The following is a 21884-nucleotide window of genomic DNA, read 5'->3' as shown; positions in this document are numbered from 1 at the left end:
ACACCTTAGCTACTAACAGATACCTAATTTTATCTAATCATTCTAATAACCCCTACCAATGGCTAACCGGCCACAACGTACATATCTACCCTCCTGCCGCTGAACGGAGGAGCTCATCGTACGCCGACATTGGCATGCGACACCGTCCTAGTCGTTGGAGAAGGACGAAGTGCGGTAATAACGGGATTGGCTGGGATTATCACAAAGTTTGGAGACATTGAAGAGGCTGAGGATCCTTTGCTCATGATCTTCGAGGCTGAAACAAGGGATCACTCGGAAATGTATTCCGGCATGTCGAGACGACACAAGGTCGAATGACTCCTCACATCTCGCCCGTAATGCTGGGGAATACTTGGCAGGGAGGATATAGGAGGTTGGATTGAGATATGACTCAATTAGCTATATGCGGTCTAGACTTCATGATTTTGCCTTCTCGGCCTCGTCGACCAACGTTTCGACTTCCTGCTCGGTGAACCGATGGAACAGCTTCTTTGGATCCGAGAGGTCGGCTTCTCCGTTTTCCAATTGACCCTTGACCGATTGAACGTGTAAGACAGGGACGTCGAACTCATACACATCCTTCCAGGGCTTGTTGGTGGGGACCATAATATCTAATTCGGAGTATTCGAAGGGCCGCCGCTTGTGTAATTGAGTTACGGCGTGTTTTGCCGTGTCGCACAGTCCGCAGCCGACACGAGTGAAGAGCGTAACACGAACCGCCTGGGAGAGACGGGCGGCGGTAGGAAACATGGTGAGAGATGAAAGATAGCCAAATTAAGCCAGAAGGGCGGACAAAGTTGTGGTGGTTGAAGGCCGCGAACGGGCGATAGGATCGGGTGGTGATGTCGACCAAACAATAGAGTTAGTTATCGTGCTCTCCGCGCCGAGAAAAATGGAACCTTCGAGCTTCTCCAGACTAAGCCGCTTCGAGCCACTTTGGGCGGCAGCTGCGGTGGCAGTATTTCTGCGGCTTTCGATGCGATTTGCCCCCCACCAGCGAAGTTCTTGTCTCATGGACTGAAGCGATTTTACTGTTGCCCGTATAATTCACGTCGAGAAGTGTATTGCGCCCACCCATCGAAAAAATGTCCAAGTGCGTCCACAAGGGTTGCGGGAAGGTCTTCACCGATCCCGAAGAGCCATGCGTCTATCATCCTGGACCACCTGTCTTCCATGAAGGTCAAAAGGGTAAGTTTAAGGACCTTGGTGTCTACGGTGGCCCCTGGGATTCGTTGCATGACACTTCCGTCCTTCCCTGCGGTGCGATCCACCAACGTTGACCCTCGCGTGATCTACAGGCTGGAAATGCTGCAAGCCCCGCGTTCTCACCTTCGATGAATTCCTCGAAATCCCACCCTGTACTACCGGCAAGCATTCGACTGTAGACGATACCCCAGTCGAACCCCCAAAGAAGACAGACCCAGCTGCACCTGAAATAGTTGCACCCCAGCCGGTAACTGCACCTGTCGCAGATAGCGGGGTACCACGGCCGACATACTCGCCCGCTATTGCCCCTCCGTCGAACGCAGCTACGCCCGCCCCCGAAGAATCAGAGTCCGACGACCCATCTCTTGAGATCCCGGCTAACGCCACATGCCGTCGGAAGGGATGCGGCGCCAACTACAACTCGTCCGTGTCGCGGGAGGAGGAGAAATGTGTCCATCATCCCGGACAGCCGATTTTCCATGAGGGCAGCAAGGGATGGTCATGCTGTAAGAAGAGGGTTCTGGATTTTGACGATTTCCTGAAGATCGAAGGCTGCAAGGAGAAAAGGGGGCATCTTTTTGTCGGAAAGGGCAAGCCGGCTGGTGAAGAGAAGGTGGAAAGTGTTAGGTGAGTGAAACCCTCATTTCGTCTTACGAATGGCAATACCTCTTTGGGGAACTTTGTCTTAACCTTCTATGCCTTATATAGGAATGACTTTTACCAAACACCACACTCGGTCAATGTCTCGCTGTACCTTAAGAAGATCGATAAGAACCAGGCTAAGGTCGAGTTCTCCGAGAAGTCGATCGATCTGGACCTCCCCACTACCGATAACAAGCGGTACAAAGATACTTATCAGCTGTTTGCGCCGATTAATCCCGAAAAATCCCAATTCAAGGTGTTGGGCACTAAACTGGAATTGACGCTGTCCAAGGCTGATGGAACGAGCTGGCCAGTCTTGCGGAGCGATGATAAATGGAGTGGAGAGAGGATTCAAATCGGACAGGCTGGACGGGTCTGAGGTTACTATATAGCATAAATGAGACACGGGAAACACATATCTTGCACTAACATGGTTGGAACATGGTATCTGCTAAGCTTCAGAGACATACATTCACTCGTATCGCCAAGACATATTGTGATGGCACTAATTCAGGATTGGTTATATTGACATATGGCCTACTGTGTTGATCGCTCTTTAGCAAGAGGAGCAACTCATTGATGGGACTGAAAGCTGCTGGTAGGGTGGGTTAAGCATGGAAGTTGAGACAGCTTTCTTGTTTAGAAAAAGCATGAGCCCTAAAAAGTGAGAGTGAAAGCTATAGGAGTTTCACAATGCAACACTCATTTGACAAGCACTATGGCTTAACTTGGCCAATGTCAGGATAACGCATCGCGAATTTGTTCGAAACATGCTCGAGACATAAAGCATCCACAGGATGTGTTCGCATGACATTCTCTCATGAGAAGTTACAGATGCTACCTTGTAACACATTGATAATGAACCAGTATATCAGAAATAGCCAATGACATGACGTATTTAAGCGATCAGCAGGCCAACTAGAGCACCTATGATGCTTCAATCGGAACAAGCTACCAATATGTCATTGCCAACAATAGCCAGATACACATGGTATACTTGAAGATTGATCCGAGATGTGCACATCTGATCCAAGGTTCAGCATATAAACCCCGAGAACAAGAAGTGCCCTGTTCAGCAGCACGTCTACAAGATAGAAGATGTCCAACCATGATTTCACAGTACAGACATAATTTTCTAAAACTGGAATGTCGCGCCTCCTCCACAGCTCAAGCGCCTGGGGCTCTTATCTTGCGAAAAGAATCCCTAGCTAAGCCATAATTTGGAAGTTGAAAAAAGGAAAGCACAATTACTCTCCGAAGCCGGGAACGGAAGGAAACCCATCGAGCAAAATCCCACACGGATAACCCTCAGCGTGTCATACATTGTATGAAGCTCCGGTATTGATTTACATATGGTCAATGTAAACCGCTACTGATGATGAGGAAAGAAAAAAGAAAAAAGAAGGAAAAATTGGCAGCGCCAACGATGGCCTTTTGTAGTCCGCCATGAGTGGAGCCACTAGGACACCTTTGGGACTAGCTAGTTACCGAGAGCAGTAGCTCCTAGGGCTTAGGGTGCAAAAGTCATGTGAGACTGGAGATCTGGGTGATGCCTCAGGCGAGTGCCAAGCGTTGCCAGTCACATGGTTGAGAATCACATGCAAAGTGGTTGAGTGAGCGGTGACCAAAGGGGTTTAGAGTAATACCGGCGTGTACTCCCCGTACCTTACACCCATAACGCGGTTCCCATACCTGTCAACCATCCCTTACTTTAACTTCCTCCTTTTCACGGGCAAGGAATGCCAACCACATTCTCCGGAAGAGCTGATCATAGGCTAGTTTTGAGTGCTGACAACTGTCGGTGTTACCCCACAGAAAATTCACATAGGGCGATCGAGTTGTATAAGAATAGGTGCATACGTAGGCTTCGTCCCTGGCATTTCGTCATGGGGGAGGCAATTTCGGATTTACAGCCTGGTAAGGAAACGAGGGGGCGACGGCGCTCGTTGCCTGAGGGGCCTCAGGCTGCGTAGCTTCCAATCATGGCCATGCAAGCACGAGACCAATGTTCTTCTTCTCCTCTTTCTTCTCCTCTCATGCCGGCTTAATACTACTCCCCCTTTTTTCTTCTGGCTTGTGTTCCCTGAGTATTGGTTGCCGGTCAATTTAATACTCTTTAAAATTACGTATATCGTTATCGTTTGCGATCCTTATCGCTCACTAATAATAGGGGAAGCCCTCAGTGAACGGATAAAAAAAAAAAAAGTGCCACAGGCGCCGTTCAGGTCAGTATACGCTCCAATGCTTTGTACTTTTTTTTTTTTTACACCTAAGTGATACTGTCGCTGCATACAACTTATCATACACCTCTGGTGAGATTTGCTGACATTCTGGAATCTAGAACTGTTGTAGTTGACCGTTTCTCCATACAGTATCTCGCCCCTCACCCCTTAATAAACGTCCATGATGGGTTCGACATCTGAGCCGAACGGTTGTCCTCTCACGGCGCTGCGCTACATCGCACAGTCATACAACCATGCCGATTCTCAAGCGTCTGCGCTGAGGTTGGTTTTGACCTTGAACCCTCACTGGGAAGGTCCAGAGAACAACATCGAATTCGTGCGCTTCACGGACGGTATAACTAATACTGTGTGTTCCGAACTTGCTCTGCAGGAGCAGATAGAGTCCAAACTATCAAATTCATGGACTAACTGGCTTCCAGCTTCTCAAAATCATAAATCGCAAGCCTGGCTTGACCGAAGAACAAATAGACAACGAAGCTGTACTGATGAGAGCGTACGGTAACCATACAGAGATTCTTATAGACCGCGAAAGTAAGACAGACTCGGGACATACGCCCTTTCTCCTTTTTGCCCATTGCGCCAATGCTGAGTAGATGTCTATAGGAGAAATGAAGTCCCACGCCCTACTTGCCAGCTATGGCCTAGCCCCTTCACTTTTGGCTCGCTTCCAGAATGGCCTGCTCTATAGGTTCATTCGTGGACGCCCCGCCACTCATGAAGATCTAGTGACAGCTTCCATTTGGCGTGGCGTTGCTAGAAGGCTTGGACAGTGGCATGCAGTCCTTCCCATCCGAGGAGCCGCCGCCCCTGCCCAGTCTGAAGCGGAGAATGTTTTTCTGAACTCAGTAGATGTCCATCCGTCCAAGCATAACATTGACTTTCCTCTGATCAAGCCAAAACAATCGGGACCCAGCATGTGGGCTGTTCTCCAGAAATGGATCCTTGCTTTGCCTTCCGCTACAGATGAGCAGCGTAAGCGCAGACTGGGCCTTCAGAAAGAGCTTGAATGGGCTGTCAGTGAACTGGACGACGGCAAAGGCATCGGTGAAGACGGGGTACGTAGATATCACATTCCATCCTTGAGCCATAGGGATTACGGCCAATAATTAACCCCCCTCGGTAGTTGGTGTTTGCCCACTGCGACCTTCTCTGCGCCAATGTCATAGCTGTACCGTCCTCAGATGCTCCTGTCACATCCGCGGGTGAGCCCACAACGACTGTGCAGTTCATCGACTATGAATATGCCACTCCATCCCCAGCCGCGTTCGACATCGCCAACCATTTCGCTGAATGGGGTGGCTACGACTGTGACTACAACATGATGCCTACATGTGCTGTTCGGCGCCAGTTCTTGACCGAGTATGTCAGGAGTTATACCCAGCACAAAGGTCTCCCGGAGTCGTCTCAGAAGCAGATCATCGATCGACTCTATGAGGACGTTGATCGCTTCCGCGGCATTCCCGGATTATACTGGTTTGTTTTCCCTTTCAATGCTAATATCTATGACCCAGTGCTAATATTAAATAGGGGTATATGGGCCCTCATCCAAGCCCAGATCTCGCAAATCGACTTCGACTACGCTTCATACGCTGAAACTCGTCTCGGCGAATACTACGCCTGGCGTCGAGAGCTCGACGGCAGCCGCGCCAAAGCCGGCGAAGAAATGCCTCTCCGCGAGCGTCGATGGGCTCAAGAAGTTTGACTATGACTACCAGCACAAAACAACCTCATATCTTGAATCACCAGCGTATATAGATCTCACCTTCTTGACGACGAGCGTGCTTGCATGAATCGGGGAGCTTTCTTGCTGTTACATGATCGGGGTTTCAACATTATTCCTAGAACACGGCAGCAGCGACAAAAGGACACGAAACCAGGACAGTGATGCATTTCATGGAATAAGCGGTGTATTAACAAAGGATGGCATGGAAAGAGGGCTTTGTCTTCAACGACTGTACTGGTGTTCTTGGGACTTTTATGGGCGTGTTAGTGGGTTATTTTCTTCTCCAAGTTTCCATTACTTCTTTTCCCTTCTCTTAAGGCATGGGTTTAATCATGTTTGTGTTCGTGTCTATAGCATTGACAGAAATTAAGTGTTGTAATTTTCTGGGTTTCAAGGGATCTGTTTCTCTATCTTAGCGGATTACACGTCCATATAAATAAGGTGTTCGTCTAGTCGGAGTACCTTTTCCCTCTCCCTTCCTTAGAATCGGACGACCCGCCACAAGAAGGACACTCGGGGGCTCCACTACAGATTGGGCAGACATCTGGATGCTCCTCAGCTGGGGTATAATGCCAGTCACAGGAATACAAGGTGTGCTTCCTACGCCCCCTGCCAATTTTGATATCAAAATGCCCATTAACCCCCGAAGTGTCGCGAGATCCCTCGTGGTCATTCACATCTGCATCTCGGTGGGAGACGACTTCACTTGCTTTTCTCACGATGGTTGTGTGCTTGGCTCGAGATCTGGGTTTGCATAGCAGTGCCGTAATCTATAGATCTTAGCTATGGTGCCTGAATGAGAAGAAAAACTGTAGTCGAGTGCTGGTCCCTGTTAAGGCCTGTCTTTCTGGTCTATCCATATTGATGTCCGGGTTCGTAGAAGGTCTGCTTGTTTGCTTTGTAGGGCTTGCCATATTGCTCTCTGGCTTTCTACGGTGGTCGCTGGGAGATATAGGCACGTGTCGACAAGCAAAAGCGACTAGCAACAACACATGAACAATGGGATCAGGAAGTACAAGTCTCTCCCGTTAATATAGTTCTGATAGTAGTTGCGAGGGGGTAAGCAAAATGTCTCGGAGAAAGACGCATGGTGGACGGGGCGACCTGCACAGCAATCACATGGTCACAAGCTGAATCTGGCATGGGTCCAAGGGTTAGCATTGAATGTCTTCTCTGAATGGATCACATACCCTTGACTGTCGCCCTAGAACTACTTTCTTGGCGCGCGTAGCTGCCATGGGGTATACAATGGCCATTTATATCTGGGACAGGGGAAGTTTGAGGGAAGGTGTATCTAATTTCTAAAGCCCTCTTGAACACACAAGTCTCAATATGCAGACCTACCTATAATCTCCCGTTCTCTTTAATATTTAAGCATTGTGTCGATTGGTAGGTAGCTCCAGACAGGGCAATGCGTGTACTCGTGATATAAGCCAGACAGACCAATGTAAAGAGCTTAGTATCCAGTAATATTGTTGATATTATATCTATTCAGATTACTTTAGTGTTAGTTGGTCACTTGTGAAAGTATGTAAAAAAGTTGATTCTACTAGGGAGGATGACTACATAAAAATGGCTTCCGCGCAATACTATGGTAAAGAATTCTTTCGACCATGTTTTCAAAGATTTAGTATGGGATAGGGGAATGGAAGAAAGATAAATGTAAAACGATGAAGGAAGCCAGAAAAGAAAAATAATTACTGAATTGCCTGAAAATATATCTGAAAAAACGATAAAATGGCCTCATTCATATGAGATTGGACAAACAATGGTTCAGAAAGAGCTGAGTTCGTATGGGCATTGCCACTGCAGAATGTCACATATATTACCATAGCTCTCGGCGGCGGCTCACTATTCTCGACATCTGAGAGCTTCATATCATGCCGACTTCCTGTCCTTGTACTTACCGGCCTCTAAGCTGGTATACCCGAAATTTCTCTGATTCTTCCCGATGACTACCCCCAACAGTATCTCGTAAAGCTCTCGGCGAGTTCGTGCTCGTGCTGCTTCTAGAACATTACTGTAAAGTCCCGAGGAAAGTTTCTGGTTCACGTCCGCCCCTGCATCCAACAGTAACTGCACAATCTCCTCATCGGCGCCCTGCTTGGCCACCGCTGCTGCAAGAGCACTTCCATAAAGCCCCGCAGTGAGCTTTTGGTTGACATCGGCTCCTGCGTTGAGTAGGAGTTGGACGCTGTGTTTTGCTTGACTATACGCTGCTGCCGCAAGTGCGCTGCCGTATAAACCAGAGGTAAGCAACTGGTTGACGTCTGCTCCTGCGTCTAGAAGGAGCGAGGTGTTTGCGAGGCTACCAAATGATGCTGCTGCTAGAGCACTACCATATTTCCCCCAAATGAGCCTTTGATTGACATTCGCTCCTGAGGCAAGTAATAGCTTTATTGTCTCATGGCCTATGGGTGTTGAAGCGGCAGCAGCAAGGGCACTGCCGTAGTTCCCACTAGTGAGGGCTTGATTGACGTTAGCTCCTGCACGGAGTAGTGATTGGCTAATTGTACTGTTGTATCCTCCGGCTCCACGAGCAGCGGCAGCAGCAAGAGCGCTGCCGAATATCCCACAGTCAAGCTCTTGATTGATCTCTGCTCCCGAGTCTAGCAACAGCTGAGTGGCCTTCCTACCTTCTGGGTTTGCGACTGATGCCACCAGTGCACCGCCGTAGATGCCTCCGGCGTGCTTCTGATTGATCTGAGCTCCTGCGCTTAGTAGGAGCTTGATGATGTCTCGATTGCCAATTGATGCGGCAGCACCGAGAGCGGACCCACTACAGAGCAACCCATCAAGCTGTCCATTGATGTCTGCTCCAAGTGACAATAGCTTTTGAACGGCATATTCATTTTCGCTGAAGACCGTTAGCACTAGAAGCGAGTTCCCAGCTTTGTTGGTTTGATTAGTGTTTATGCATTTGGATTCCCACAATGTGAGCGGGATGCGGTAAAAGCCGAATCGGCAAACTGCTAGCACCGGATTACAGAAAGGCTTTAGATCTTCTATGGGGAAGCCTGGCAAGTGCTCGCAACGTTCGCACCAGGACCTATAGGCGGGCCCACTTTCCTCGACCCGGCCGAGGAACCTTTCAACAAGCTGCGACAGACGGGGATCAATCTTGTCACCTGTATTCCTGATATAGTACTCATATCTTCTTATGTGCAGAAACCAGTGCGGCGTTGCATAGGCGAGAAAGTTGTCAATCATAACATTATACATGGACGATTCTTGTGAATATTGATTGTTGGCGACTAGCATAAGTGTCAGACATATTTTTGCAGCATTGGCATGACATATGGCTATGCCCCAAAGGTTTTCGAAGTATTCATTCACGGAGAGATGAGACAGATGACAAAACTGCCGGGAATCCATGACAAGGAGATTAGAGCATGACTCCAGGATGAATCGGATATCCACGTATGGGGCTATCAAAGTATCAATTTCGGGATCCTGGCATACAAGGAAAACGAGGGCATCTGCTGTTAAAGGTTTCTCTGAACATATAACCCATTGCAGGGCTCTCATCGCGATCTTAAGCTTGCTTGCCTTGGACTCTAGAATGCGCTGGTAGATCTCGTTGTATGCGCAAGGTAGGCCAGCTGGTAAGCATCCCAGACGCTCACGAATATCTTTTTCTAGATCTAGGGATAAGAGTTCCGTAACTTGTAAGGCCGCCCATTGAAATCTCGACTCAGGTCATTTCGTACTCAACACAGCGTGATGGGTAGAACACTTACATGCCCTGACTCTTGTCTAGAATTATACGGACAATGTCATATTTCAGTTCAACAGAGATAGGGGTAGCCCTGTTTTTCTCGTCTTCATCTATCTTTTGTGAGACAAATTTCGCGATGTCATCCTGACTATCTGTTGCATTGATGCCAACGTTAGCCTTAGATTTGAGCCGACATGCTATATCTTCGTCTCGTCTGCTGGTGATGAAGATTTTCAAATTTTGTATCTGCTCGACGAGTCGGCTGAAATAACTGATGAGACCTTGCCTCGAGCCTTCTTCGCTTTCGTCCAGGGCATCTAGCACTAATATTGTCTTCGGATATATGGAAATTAACTGAGCTAGGAGCGCTTCGCTCTCTTCGAGGCTCAAGTCCGTTGACGAGAAACCTCTTTGTCGCTTATCCATGTAGACTTGGAGAAGACTCTCATGGATTACGGTTTGATCATCCGTGATTGAAAGCTGCTTGACAAAGCTGCGAAGAATCTCTTTCGGCTTCCGACGAAGTCCTTCATTTCGATTGCAATAAAAATATACCAGCTTCTGACCCTGGACCTGCAGGAACTCATCAATAACTCGGGAAACAAGCTTCGTTTTTCCAGCGCCAGCTATGAAAAGAAAGTATAAGCTTGACGCGCTTGGTAATATCGTTTTTAGAAGACTCACGTATACCGTGTAACCAAAATATCATTGAGTCGTCAGATATCTGCCAATCTTGGAAGACCCGCTGCTTAAAGAGCCACCCACCAGTATTTGCTGTACGGCCAGTCCTCGCCACTGAGTGATGATCCTCAAATGGAATGTCTGATATCCACCTAAGGACGTCTTCTCGCTTTCCATCGTCAAGAAACAGCCATATGTTTTGGAAAGTACTATTCATATTTCGAAACTCGTTTTGATGGGCCTTGACTCTCTCCATGTCTTCAAGCACGCGCTTTAACCTTTTCACTTGGTCGATAGAAATAACACGATCGAGGCGGCTATAACATCGCTCACAGTTTTGAGCCTCGTAATCGATGCGAGGAATGATTGCTTCAAAGCGTGCGTTATAATCGTTAATGTAATCGAGAGTCCAAAACGTCGCCGAAGTACTTGTCTTTGTGCTTCGCTCATACGCCAGGATTGCAGTCCGTAGAAACTGCAGGATTAGGACATAGACTTCTATGACTGTGGCTTCTAAATTATGATATGTGTGCTCTATCTTTGGATCGTAGGGATATAAAAGTTCGTATACCGTACACAGATCAATGAGGTAGAGAACCTTATCAAGCCCTACTAGGAGGGGGCCCATAGTCTCGCGATCGGCTGTGGCTTCCTAAGTAGATATCGGTCATTAAAAGCCATCTTTGCCTTCGTCACAGTGGGTGGTCTTACCAGAAACAACATTCTGATACCTGCCCATGGTAATCGTGAATGTATTTGATCTGCATTGACAGCAATATCGCCAATAGCCTTCAACTTTTCTAACCATGTCATGACCTTGTTTGCAATATCGCTCAAGCGGAAAGTGTAGCCGTTTAAACTGACATTCCACCTTCTACTTTCAAATAGTTCCCGTTTCTGCTTGACTTCTTCCAGCAGTAAGACCGGCGTATCGCTAACGATACATGGAGTTGATCGGGTTGTAGTATGTTTTTGTATCAACACTTGATCTTCCATAGAAAGCCTGTGAAGCGCCTTCTGCCAGAAGTCCGCTACCGGGAGAGTAGATGAATCCGCTGGTGTATCTAGCGGTAAAGCCATAATGCATCCACTCTTTTGTAAATGATCGGCTGAATCGCTTGGTGGCCTTTGGCCCCGGCGCAGCGATAGTGGTGAACGGAATATGTGCTTGAGTCGGTCCCTCATCTTAGTCTGGCACATCATATCTGAATGTGAGTTCCGGGAATTTAAGTATGGGAAACTACGAGACTTGAAATACTAAAGATAGAAAGGCTGGAACAACTCAGGCAAAATGCGGCGCGGTGCATTCTTGGTAGCATCCAAAAGTGTGGTTTCTTTCAGTCTTGCCAAGTTAAGTATTGAATATATTCTTGTGCAAAGGTGTCTCAGTCAATAATTTATTGCTTGCTCCTTGTTGCGAGAGTTGCGTGAAGCGTGACTAGACGAAGTGAAATCATGTGAGTGAACCACCTCGTGACCAGCAGACAAGCCGACTAGAGAACTTGAGATAGAGCTGGACAGACTCAACTAAGTCCTGTAAATCTAGTTAATTTCCCTTGGTAAGATATTAATTATGAAGCTGGAATTACGATCCCCCGCGTTTATCAGGAGAATGTATGGCAAGGTGAGCGATTTTCGACAGTAAGCCTGGTGGCTGTTTCCATTCGGGTATTTCCATCATAATGTACAATCATTACAAGCCATAAGGCCAGGAAGAAACAAGACTAGAGGACATACGCTGTGAAGATGCCGTGAAAGGACAGATATGTCAAAGCATTAAACCCGTTAAAAACCAACGCCCGAAGTGGAAGAAAAAGAAAACGTAAAGAAGCAGGAAGCGGCGCTAAAGGCGATGCTGCACAGGCAAAGCAGAAGTCGATGGTGAAATTGTACCGTCAAGACCATGCACCATAGAAGCATCACCGGTATTGAGCTTCAAGGCAGCGACCAGTTTCTTCCAAGACTCAAACCCTCTTTTGGCATGATTGCGAGGCGTAGATGGGTCAGGATCAGCCAAGCTTCTGTTGAACAATTCCAGGGAAACCCAGCCCTCGAAGCCAATATCGAAGAAGGCTTTAGCGACGTCCAAGACGGGTAAGTATCCACCACGGTCCTCTTCAAAGGCAAACAGGCGTGCGTTACGCGACCAGTTCATGCGGGAGGGCTGACCCTTGACATAGAATGGGTGAGATTCGTCCAGAGGGGTACTCAGGCGTTCGCCATCCACGATTTGAACATAGAAAACCTTTGAGAGGTCGATGCGAGTTCGCAGGCGGGCGATAGATGCCTGGAGGTCGGCTTCCGCATTAGGCGTCTTTCCTGTGGGAGATGTGGGATCGGCATACACCCGTCCAGCGATATTGAAGGTGTCAAGACAAATTCCAAAGTTTGGACGGTTGACCCGCTCTACAACTTCCCAGGAGTCTTCCCATTTGTTGATGTGGTTACCCCATGCTAGGGCTTCGTAGACAAAACGAAAGGGGGGAGACTGCTGAAGGCCAAGATCGGCGATCTTCTGAAGATCTGAGACAATGACAGACATGTCACCTGTGGTGCGGGGCTGGCCTGTCTGAGCATCGGCGGGGAGAAAGTTAGATGGGATCTGAATGAGATCTGTATCCAGAATGCGTGCAAGCTCAAACCACTTGGGAAGCTTTTCAGTGAGAAGACGCTCGTGCTCAGTGCGATCCAGAAGCCCCTCGTAGTGCCAAAAGGGCTGCAGACAGATGATAGAGAGGCCCAGCGAAACACAAAGCTGGCGTACATGATGAGCAGCTAAAATATGATCTCCATCAAAGAGCAACTTGGCCAAGTGGTCAAGATCGTCAAAGAATAGCTCGATGCCCTTGTAGCCGAACTGAGAGGCCTGGTGCAGCTTGGTTGGCAGATCGTGGATTCCCGGGCGCCCCAGGGACATGGAACCAATTCCGAGACGGTTAGGCATCGTGAAAAGCAGTTGCTGTAATAATGGGAGATACAGAGCAAGTAGGAAGCAGTAGATGAAGAGAAAGTGGTAGAGATGTTATAAGAGAAGGACGTGGCCGTGATCGCGATTCACTTGGAGGTGATAACAAAAGTATGAAACTGCTAAAGACACGCGAACTGCCGCGTCATGTCTCGTGTTCAGTTGACGTAGGTGTTAATCACAATGGCAGTATCCTACAGTTCACTTGGCATCGCTGTCTACGCTGGTCTTTGTGTTATTAATAAATACATTTTATCTCACTCTGCCCTGGAAGAACGATTCACAAGGCCATTCCTGTGCATGTATTATGGAAGATAACTCTGCCAATGCATTAGGGCTGAGGTTCCACCGCAGGAAACACTAAGAGAAGAACCGCCGGCTAAGCGCTTTCCCCGCTGCATTTAACCGGCTGTGAGCTTGGTAACCCCAAAACCAATTACAATGGGTAGGTTAAGGTCTTTCCTCGGCAATGAAGTTTCGCTTGGCCCTGAATTTATCCCGAAATCGTGTGGTATGGCCCGATTCGTCAACAATCTTCTGTTCAACAAATATATCATATACACATGTTTTCTTTTCCCCTATTTGCTCACACCAATACATCTCCCCAGTGATTCCTCCAATAGCACCTCCAAAATGGTTCTAAGAGTTGTCGTCGTCGGCGCAGGCCTGATTGGCCCTCGACATGCCAAATCCGTTATCTCCAATCCAGACACAGAGCTCGTAGCGCTCATCGATCCGCTTCCCAATGCTGCCAGGGTAGCGCAGGAGCTACAAACGAGCTACTATCCAACTGTCGAAGCCATGCTGCAGGCTATTCCCAAGCCCGATGCAGCCATTGTTTGCACGCCCAACCACACCCACGTCCCCGTGTCGCGACAGCTCCTAGCCAGTGGTATCCACGTTCTAGTCGAGAAACCAGTCAGTGACAGCATCGAAAATGGCCTAACACTGCTACAATTTGGGCAGCGGTCGGAGAACGCCCATCTCAAGCTGCTGGTCGGACACCACCGTCGGTTCAACCCGTATGTCCTAAAGACGAAGCAGATATTGGATGCCGGTTCTCTGGGCCAGGTTATCGCTATCAACGGCCTGTGGACATTGTTCAAACCAGAAGAATACTTTGCGCCTCCAGGTGACTGGCGTCGTGCTCGGTCGTCGGGTGGTGTTGTTCCGATCAACCTTGTGCATGATATTGACATTATGCACCACCTGTTCGGCCCCATTGTGCGCGTTCACGCTGAGAAAACCCTCTCGCAGCGCCCTAACCCCCCTCATGAGGCAGAGGAGGGTGCTGCACTGACGCTCCGGTTCGCTTCAGGCGTTGTCGGTACCTTCCTTGTCTGCGATGCTACTCCCTCTCCACACAACTTTGAAGCCGGCACCGGCGAGAATCCGCTCATTCCCAAGTGTTCTTCTGGTGCAGACTTTTACCGCATCTTTGGTTCGGACGCCTCCCTCAGTGTCCCAGATATGACGCGCTGGAGTTACGATGGCCGTCCGGACAAGAGCTGGAACCAACCATTGACGGTCGAGAAGTTTGATGTGGAAGAAGCGACTCCTTTCGATTTGCAGCTTGCCCATTTCGTCGATGTTATCCAAGGCAAAGCTGAGCCTAGTTGTTCCGGTGAAGAAGGCCTGAGGGCATTACTTGTATGCCAGGCTGTGCGAAAGGCACTAGAGACTGGAGAGACAATCGAACTAGATCAGACCATCCTTGAGGGAAACCGTTAATTAATGAGTAATACAAGGTCATGGAGATGAAACAGCCTGAAGGAAACGGACCAGAAACAAAGAAAGACAACACGTCCAGGTAGGGTATAGCTAGGTTTATATAATAAATGATTATCACAGGTTTTCCAACAGAGCTCATTCGCATCTGGAATGTGGGCCGTCACACAGCATTCGACATCGTCAGGCCCAGCTGTTGGAGATCATAAGATTCACATGAGACAGAGCAATGCAACATTCAGGATTGAAAACAACATTAAGCATCCACGACCTCCACTTGCCTATCGGTGCTCTTCACAAAGCCGGAATCCTCCAAGTCATGACGAAACCGTTCCTCATCTTCGCGAATTTGTTTGAGGAGAGTCCCGTGAGCACGCCAAATCGGCTGGGTCTCAAAAAGACGGTCCATACTCTCCAGTGGGATACCCTTCGTCTCTGGAATGAGGAAGAACACAAAGATGATGGACAGGATCATGAGAGACGCGAAAAAGAAGTACACCCCGTAGTCCATCTTGGCAAACATCTGTGGAGTGAACCGGGAGATGAGGAAGTTCCAGAGCCAGTTGGACCCTGCCGCGCAGGCTTGCGCAAGCGATCGAATGTTGGGATCGAACATTTCCTAAAGGACGAAGCTATTAGAAGAGAGTTTACTAATATGGCAGTCACAGAAGCCGGAGAACAAGCTTACCGAGTTAATAACCCATGGGGTACCGTTCCAGGAAGGGGTATAAAACACTGTCCACAGATAGAAGAAGAACATAGCAGCAATGCCACCGCCATCCATCTGCTTGTTCTCTCTTTCTGAAGGCCTAGCGATTTTGATATATGCGCCCACGATCCACAAACAGATCGAGCCACCGGCGGCACCAATGAGGAGGAGCAAACGTCGTCCCACACGGTCAATCAGCCAAAGAAGCCAGATAAATGTCACCACGGTCTTCACGACACCAAAGATACCCGTGGTGAACAAGCTTGTGTTCGAACCTGTGACACCAATGCTTTTGAAGACGGTAGGAGAATAATAGTTGATGGCGTTGATTCCTGAACCATTCTGCCAAAAGAACAGCATGCTACCAAGGAAGAGGCGATACAGTATCTTCTTGTTCGTCCATGCCGCAGCGAACGGCTTCCAGAAACCCAGACCAATAGTTGCACGCTGGTGTTCTAGGGTCTGGTCAATAGCACCGATCTCCTCAATCATGTAGACGTGGTCTTCTGGGAGTTGGCGAATCCAGCAGAGGTTTTTGATTGCTTCCTCTCGACGTCCCCGCAGGAATAGCCAACGTGGAGACTCTTTCAAAAACAGGGCACCAATAATAAGAAGGCCAGATGGGATCAGCTGGACAGCGAATGGGATGATCCACTGCTTATGACTCGGGGGCAGCGTTTCATCAACGCCGTACTACCAGATAGGGTTAGCTGTGTCGATAGTGTGTAGGAAATATAATAAAATAGGAAAAACCTACACAGATCCAAAAGCCTACAAGCCCACCAATTTGCCACCCCAATTCGTAAACCCCAACCAACCGTCCTCTGATCGCCGGTGGAGATAACTCGGAGATATAAATAGGAGTGATATTGGAGCCAGCTCCCACTCCCAAGCCAGCAAGCACTCGTCCTCCATAAAGTAAACCAAATCCACGGTCGCCATTAGTACCCAGCATTATGCCGGCACCCAATGTAAATATTAAAGCAGAGACCATCAGGCCCCATTTTCGACCCCAAAAATGACCGATAGGATAGGCGAAGAATGCACCAAAGAATGCACCCGCCTGGTAGAGAGAGACAATGTTGGAGCTCACTAGGTCTTGGTGCGCGGCAGACATGGAGTCCCAATCAAACTCATCCTTGAATGACTGGAGAGATATAGTTGTACCAATGAAGGCACTATCATATCCGATCATACAAGACGTGCATGAGGCAACAGCTGCGAGGAGGTAAATCTTCCAGTTGTACACCTCCTTGGGAGTTGGTCTATCCTCGACTAGAGAGAGGATAGACATGGTGACAGTGTGGTCACTCTTGATGAGGTGATCAGAGTTTCTCTCAACAACTCAGGTCAGATACACAGGGATTGAGAGTGCGTGTGAGAAATAAGAAAACAAGTGTGATGAGAAAGATGAAAAAGAAGTGCCGCGTGTCAGGGATCTAAATACTTATACTCTATCCCCACGCTAGACGACAACGCCCTTGTTTATGGAACGTGGAACGAAAATCCGGGGTGCGAGCTGAAAGCAGCCTGGGGTTGCGGAGATGGATTGTTTTTCCACGCCTGTTAAGTGATGGGCGGCAAAACGAATTTAATTTCCTTGTAGGCACGTGGAGGAAGGTAGTTTTTGGTCCTCGTTTCCTCTTGCCCAGACGCTGTTAAACTTTGTTGTGTGTACTACGAGGGAGCCAAGCCAGAATGACTCTACCAGTCGCAATGAAATCTCTGCCATGGTTGTTGGCACGCCGCTCCGATTCCGCTCAAGTGTTGTGTGGGACTAAGACCGCAATGCTGGCGAGCATTTGTGGGGAAGCCAAGGAACCCAAGAACTATAAAGTATAATAACGACCTTAGTAACTTAGTGTTCTCAAGGGGAGGAAACCCCAGACTAGATAGGGCTAGTACAGGGGCAACCCCAGGCTTCCCCCTAAGAAGTACATGGAGTCATGGACCATCCAGGTGAAATAACGGCCAATAGTCATTGGCTAGATGTCATCGGTGGCTGGGGAAAGTACTTCGCCGGGAAAGTTTCTCTACCGATGTATTCCCCATGGGGGTCAGTGTGGCCACTGGCTGAACAAGATTAAGCGAAACGAGGTCAAACTTAGCCCGGGAAAAGCGTTCTCCCCGGCAATTGTTCTGCAGAAAGTTAGAATTAGGTTAAAGTTGGACGGCTTCTGGGCATACCAAGGATATCCATCTTCAGTGGCGGTTGGCTGCATACGTTGCACCAAGACAAAGCATCTCGATCACGATGCGTGTTGTAGCAACGATGGGACAGGCGGTATATCTCGTCTAGATGAGCCGTAGTGGAAGTATCTTGACACCTTGTGGAGCAAAATACAGAGCAAGTGGAGTGCGATCTCGGAGGAGGGGAACGACGACTACTGACGGAGAAGTTCCGCTGGGTTAAATTTATCTCGGAACAGTCACGGGCCCAACTAAATTCTTAAACGTTTCTCCGCCGCCTTGCTTGAGTTGTGGAATCCTCAAACGACCATTGGCTTTCATTCTCGTCGGATGAAAAATGAACTAACAATTTTCGTATTAGTTAAACGAACTGGTGGCATACTTGTCTTCCTTCCTCTCTTGCTGTACATCATTTTATATACTGCCAGATACCCAATCTATCTCTTTCCGACGATCGACTATACCGTCAGTTTCACCTTCCGTCACAATGGCAGCACCACAGATTGTGAACGATACTCGGCCTGAGGAGCCTATTACCTGTCCAGCTGAACTGGATGGTGTTGCATATCTCTATGGCCATCCTTTGCTGAACTCCCTCTCCCCACCACTCCATAAGACCGTCTACAGCACACTGGGTTTGAACTGGGCCCAGATTCCTCTATCCAGCGTCTATGGCACATCTGCGACTTACCCTCCCCCATACACTCTGTCACCTCCAATCGATAAATACTTAGCCGCCATCAAAGCCAACCCCAAGTTCGTCGGCTCCTCTGTCACCATGCCACACAAGGTAGCCATCATGCCTCACCTGGACGACCTCACCGAGGACGCAAGACAAGCTGGAGCCTGTAACACCATCTTCTTACGCGAGGAACAAGACGGTAGCCGCTCCTATGTCGGCACAAACACCGACTGCATTGGCATCCGGGAAGCCTTGCTGCAGAACTCCCCATCCGCGGAAATATTCCAGAACAAGCCTGCCTTGATCGTCGGTGGAGGCGGCACGGCTCGCTCTGCGATTTACGTACTACGCAAATGGCTCGGTGCTAGCAAGATCTACATTGTGAACCGCGACGCGTCGGAAGTCGCAACTATTCTGAACGAAGACAAGGAACGGAACCCTACTTCGACACAAGCTCCCCTCATTCATGTCACTGATCCCGCCGTGGCAGCCTCTCTTGAGGCGCCCGTGGCCATTGTCTCGGGTATTCCCAACTACCCACCGAAGACCCCTGAGGAAATCAACGCCCGACAGGTGCTCCAGGCTTTCCTGGGTGAGGCACCTTCCTCTGATGAGTTCAAGGGCGTAATTCTGGAGATGTGCTATCACCCCGTTCCCTGGACGGAAATTGCAGAGCTCGCTTCGACGAGTGGCTGGAGGGTTATCTTGGGTTCAGAGGCATTGATCTGGCAAGGCTTGGAACAGGCCCGTCTCTGGACTGGTCAGGATGTGGTTGCTGTTCCTGGTGTGGTGGAGAAGGTCAAGGATATGGTGGCGCAGTCGCTGGCTGAAAGGTCGTCCAAGTCTAATCTTTGATTTTCTTTCTTATTACATTTTCTATACATGATTCTTGTATATAGCATACCCTAGAGCATAGCATATGTGATAAAATTAGATATGTCGTTATGAACAAAAACGAGTCCTTCTATAAGGTCCGGTCGTCTATATGATCCCTAGGAAAGCCAGGAGATTTACAAAGCTCGAGGAAAGAGTTAAGCACCAGGCCGTGTGTATTCGAGCTGCCGTACACGCTTCCATACCTCCCTCACTGTTCTCTCCTGTGTCTGTCGGCCGGTCTCGGTTGCCGACGGTCCTGCAGGTCTTGAATTAAAGTTAGCCATCAGTTACTACTCAAGTCCTCGCAGGATATCCTACCTAATAGCCAAGTACAAGCGACTGCCCAGTCGCACGTCCTCAATCGGGGCAGTTTCAGGATCCGCTGGTGGATTAGCAGTTGTGACCAGGCCACCCGCTTCAAGGAGAATCGCAATTCCAGCAGCAACGTCCCTAGGCCAGTCAGACTGATACTACACAAGACAAAAGAGGTCATTGCAAAATGCAGGAGACGGGGACTCACCATTCCCAACAGCCACCCTCCCACCAGATATCAAACGATCCCATCGCAGTATACGCCAAATCCAACGTCGCACTCCCCAGACTCCGGACACCATGGACCATTCCTCCCTTTCCATTCCTCCCTCCAATCTCAGCGGCCATGTTTACGAAGCTCTCAATTTTGCGGTGCATGTTGCCATCGGGAATATCACGGCGATCCTTTCCCCATTCACAGGAGAAGACACATTTGCTGGGTGCATTAGGGGGCATTGGTGGGATAGACGGCTTGTGGATAAGCGGAAGACGGCGCTTTTCATTGAGCCAGGCGCCTCGGTTGATACATGATGAGAAAAGTTGGTCTTGGAAAGGAGCATAGATGACACCAATGACGGGTTTGTGGTTGACAATAAAACCGATGGAGACACAAAACATGGGGAAAATATGAGTGAAGTTAACCGTCCCTAGAGCTTATGGTCAGGGAGAGAATTTCAATATGAAGCGCGATATTTACCATCTAACGGATCAATACACCATGTTGGCTGTTCGTCTATGAGATAGTCTCGAGACTGTCCTTTGGCATATGTCTCTTCCCCAAGGAACCTTTGATTGCCTGTCAGTGGTTTTATCTAGTAATGACTGGGAAGGCTAGCTGACTTGTGAGTAGGGTATTTCTCGTTGATTGCGGTCTTGATAAATACTTCCACATCTGTACAAACATCGTCAGATCGCTTGAAATGCTGTTATCATGATAAGAGCGCAATAGAGCTACCTTCATCCGTCTGAGTCACAATATCCACTGCGTTTTCTTTTTCTTCCACCGACTGGCTTCCCTCACCCGCGATTCGCTTTTCAATGCTCTCCAGTAAGAGCTGGCCTGCTTTACGACCGAGGTCTACCGCAAAAGCGTAGATTTCGTCCAGTTGCTCCTGGTCGAACTGCATGACCGTCATCGTGCGGGGTCGATAACGATAAGTGCAAGGTTTTCAAATGGCTATCGTGAGGGCTGTGCTTCAAGCTTCTGGTTTGGTTGTGTTCTCTTGAGCATGTACTCTTGAAACATGGACGACGTAGAATATTCAAGATGACAGACTCCTCATGGACCAGTCGAGGTTTATGAGTGCAGGTTATCTCCAGCGACCGTGAGTAACCGATAAAATTGACTATCGACGGGCTCCACATTGCTTGACTCCTCACGTGGGTGGCTATCTAGATGGGGTACATGCATGAACCTACCAAGAAAACCTACCTAGTAAGCAAGCGAGGATGCACTGATTGGCTATGGTCTTGAGCATAAGTTCGATATCTATTTTGTTTAAAAGATATCATCTAGTGCCCGGGCCAATTTATGGACAATGGAAGTGGGATCTTCAACGTCTACTAAACTTTAGTTCAGTAGTGGACTCGTAGTGCACGCTATGGGCGAGTAGCTACATATCGATGATCGTTCGAGATGCATGAATCTGATATAGAATGTCTTACAACCTTTCATTAAGAAACTGAGCGTATATATCTGTTCGGAGGGAGTGTGGTATGCTTCCAGCCCTATGTGAACGGCCACGCACAGTACTTGTAGGTATCCCGGAAATCAACAATTACATGCATACAATTGAATACGGCCATAGTCTTTGTCTAAATAGAAGTATCCGAGCTTTCTGGGGAATATAACAACCAAGCCCGTGAGATACCTTTGTTTATATCTCAACACAGTCTTCATCAATTGTGCACAACAGAGCATAGCATATGCGCCGGCTTCTCGCGGGTGTTCGGCATGCCGGGAAAGTGTTCTCCCCATCTTACCGGAGTTTTCTTTAGTCCAATGCGGAGAACCCTGGTTGCTTCCCCACCAAAGTTTTTCTGGCTGCCACTTTCGATGTAATTACCAGTATACTCAGTTAATAAATTACGGGTATGGGTTTAGGTTTCATTATGCAGCCAATTTATGAGAGAATACCGTTCATACCTACCTAGGGAAATTCTTTCCCCTATATCACTGAGGGGTTTTGGCTACTCCGTAATGCTTAGT

At 48.5% G+C, this 21884-nt stretch overlaps 9 protein-coding genes across 9 annotated transcripts; 4 read left to right on the top strand and 5 right to left on the bottom strand.

Moving 5' to 3' along the window:
- Window positions 1-417: 417 nt before the first annotated feature.
- On the bottom strand, window positions 418-750 carry F9C07_8244 (uncharacterized protein; the record flags this gene model as incomplete). Its single annotated transcript, XM_041286918.1, has 1 exon — window positions 418-750. One exon carries the CDS (start codon window positions 748-750, stop codon window positions 418-420), a length of 333 nt encoding a protein of 110 aa, XP_041149425.1.
- Window positions 751-986: 236 nt separating this feature from the next.
- Window positions 987-3221, top strand: F9C07_2285990 (HSP20-like chaperone). The gene is made up of 3 exons (XM_071510799.1): window positions 987-1188; window positions 1299-1833; window positions 1915-3221. Exons 1-3 carry the CDS (start codon window positions 1086-1088, stop codon window positions 2225-2227), a joined length of 951 nt encoding a protein of 316 aa, XP_071367715.1. The 5' UTR covers window positions 987-1085; the 3' UTR covers window positions 2228-3221.
- A 731-nt stretch (window positions 3222-3952) lies between these two features.
- On the top strand, window positions 3953-6202 carry F9C07_8242 (putative ethanolamine kinase). The gene is made up of 6 exons (XM_041294129.2): window positions 3953-4073; window positions 4190-4437; window positions 4511-4622; window positions 4695-5146; window positions 5215-5564; window positions 5619-6202. The coding sequence occupies exons 2-6, from the start codon at window positions 4252-4254 to the stop codon at window positions 5791-5793; spliced, it is 1275 nt and encodes a 424-aa protein (XP_041149427.2). The 5' UTR covers window positions 3953-4073; window positions 4190-4251; the 3' UTR covers window positions 5794-6202.
- Window positions 6203-7561: 1359 nt separating this feature from the next.
- Window positions 7562-11413, bottom strand: F9C07_2075433 (ankyrin repeat-containing domain protein; the record flags this gene model as incomplete). Its single annotated transcript, XM_071508808.1, is given in 6 exon segments — window positions 7562-7620; window positions 7722-9267; window positions 9530-9549; window positions 9565-10158; window positions 10217-10751; window positions 10985-11413. 6 exon segments carry the CDS (start codon window positions 11411-11413, stop codon window positions 7562-7564), a joined length of 3183 nt encoding a protein of 1060 aa, XP_071367714.1.
- A 643-nt stretch (window positions 11414-12056) lies between these two features.
- Window positions 12057-13157, bottom strand: F9C07_8240 (sugar phosphate isomerase; the record flags this gene model as incomplete). The annotated part of the gene is made up of 1 exon (XM_041286919.1): window positions 12057-13157. The coding sequence occupies one exon, from the start codon at window positions 13155-13157 to the stop codon at window positions 12057-12059; it is 1101 nt and encodes a 366-aa protein (XP_041149429.1).
- A 462-nt stretch (window positions 13158-13619) lies between these two features.
- Window positions 13620-14909, top strand: F9C07_2073803 (putative dehydrogenase; the record flags this gene model as incomplete). The annotated part of the gene is made up of 1 exon (XM_041286913.2): window positions 13620-14909. The coding sequence occupies one exon, from the start codon at window positions 13620-13622 to the stop codon at window positions 14907-14909; it is 1290 nt and encodes a 429-aa protein (XP_041149430.2).
- Window positions 14910-15162: 253 nt separating this feature from the next.
- F9C07_8238 (MFS quinate transporter QutD) lies at window positions 15163-16909 on the bottom strand (the record flags this gene model as incomplete). Its single annotated transcript, XM_041294137.1, has 3 exons — window positions 15163-15525; window positions 15595-16308; window positions 16373-16909. 3 exons carry the CDS (start codon window positions 16907-16909, stop codon window positions 15163-15165), a joined length of 1614 nt encoding a protein of 537 aa, XP_041149431.1.
- Window positions 16910-18051: 1142 nt separating this feature from the next.
- F9C07_2285985 (shikimate 5-dehydrogenase) lies at window positions 18052-19390 on the top strand. The gene has a single exon (XM_041286921.2). The coding sequence runs from the start codon at window positions 18293-18295 to the stop codon at window positions 19340-19342; it is 1050 nt and encodes a 349-aa protein (XP_041149432.1). The 5' UTR covers window positions 18052-18292; the 3' UTR covers window positions 19343-19390.
- Window positions 19391-21049, bottom strand: F9C07_2285984 (inositol monophosphatase). The gene is made up of 6 exons (XM_041294138.2): window positions 20631-21049; window positions 20516-20567; window positions 20373-20461; window positions 19884-20322; window positions 19682-19813; window positions 19391-19627 (listed from the first exon to the last, which is right to left on the bottom strand). Exons 1-6 carry the CDS (start codon window positions 20809-20811, stop codon window positions 19519-19521), a joined length of 1002 nt encoding a protein of 333 aa, XP_041149433.1. The 5' UTR covers window positions 20812-21049; the 3' UTR covers window positions 19391-19518.
- Between the last annotated feature and the right edge of the window lie 835 nt (window positions 21050-21884).

Source organism: Aspergillus flavus, chromosome 6 (assembly GCF_009017415.1).
Source record: "Aspergillus flavus chromosome 6, complete sequence".
Classification (NCBI taxonomy): Eukaryota; Fungi; Ascomycota; class Eurotiomycetes; order Eurotiales; family Aspergillaceae; genus Aspergillus; species Aspergillus flavus.
This window is presented reverse-complemented; position numbering and strand designations above follow the sequence as displayed.

Excerpts from the sequence above, each read along its gene's own strand:
- F9C07_8242 (XM_041294129.2), top strand. The coding sequence starts at position 4,252 with ATGATGGGTTCGACATCTGAGCCGAACGGTTGTCCTCTCACGGCGCTG. Across the intron at positions 4,438-4,510 it reads CGGACGGTATAACTAATACT|CTTCTCAAAATCATAAATCG; the intron begins GTGTGTTCCGAA and ends ACTGGCTTCCAG. Across the intron at positions 5,565-5,618 it reads GGCATTCCCGGATTATACTG|GGGTATATGGGCCCTCATCC; the intron begins GTTTGTTTTCCC and ends AATATTAAATAG.
- F9C07_2285985 (XM_041286921.2), top strand. The coding sequence starts at position 18,293 with ATGGCAGCACCACAGATTGTGAACGATACTCGGCCTGAGGAGCCTATT.
- F9C07_2285984 (XM_041294138.2), bottom strand. The coding sequence starts at position 20,811 with ATGACGGTCATGCAGTTCGACCAGGAGCAACTGGACGAAATCTACGCT. Across the intron at positions 20,568-20,630 it reads TGTGACTCAGACGGATGAAG|ATGTGGAAGTATTTATCAAG; the intron begins GTAGCTCTATTG and ends ATGTTTGTACAG. Across the intron at positions 20,323-20,372 it reads GTGTATTGATCCGTTAGATG|GGACGGTTAACTTCACTCAT; the intron begins GTAAATATCGCG and ends CATAAGCTCTAG.
- F9C07_2285990 (XM_071510799.1), top strand. The coding sequence starts at position 1,086 with ATGTCCAAGTGCGTCCACAAGGGTTGCGGGAAGGTCTTCACCGATCCC. Across the intron at positions 1,189-1,298 it reads CTTCCATGAAGGTCAAAAGG|GCTGGAAATGCTGCAAGCCC; the intron begins GTAAGTTTAAGG and ends CGTGATCTACAG. Across the intron at positions 1,834-1,914 it reads GAGAAGGTGGAAAGTGTTAG|GAATGACTTTTACCAAACAC; the intron begins GTGAGTGAAACC and ends TGCCTTATATAG.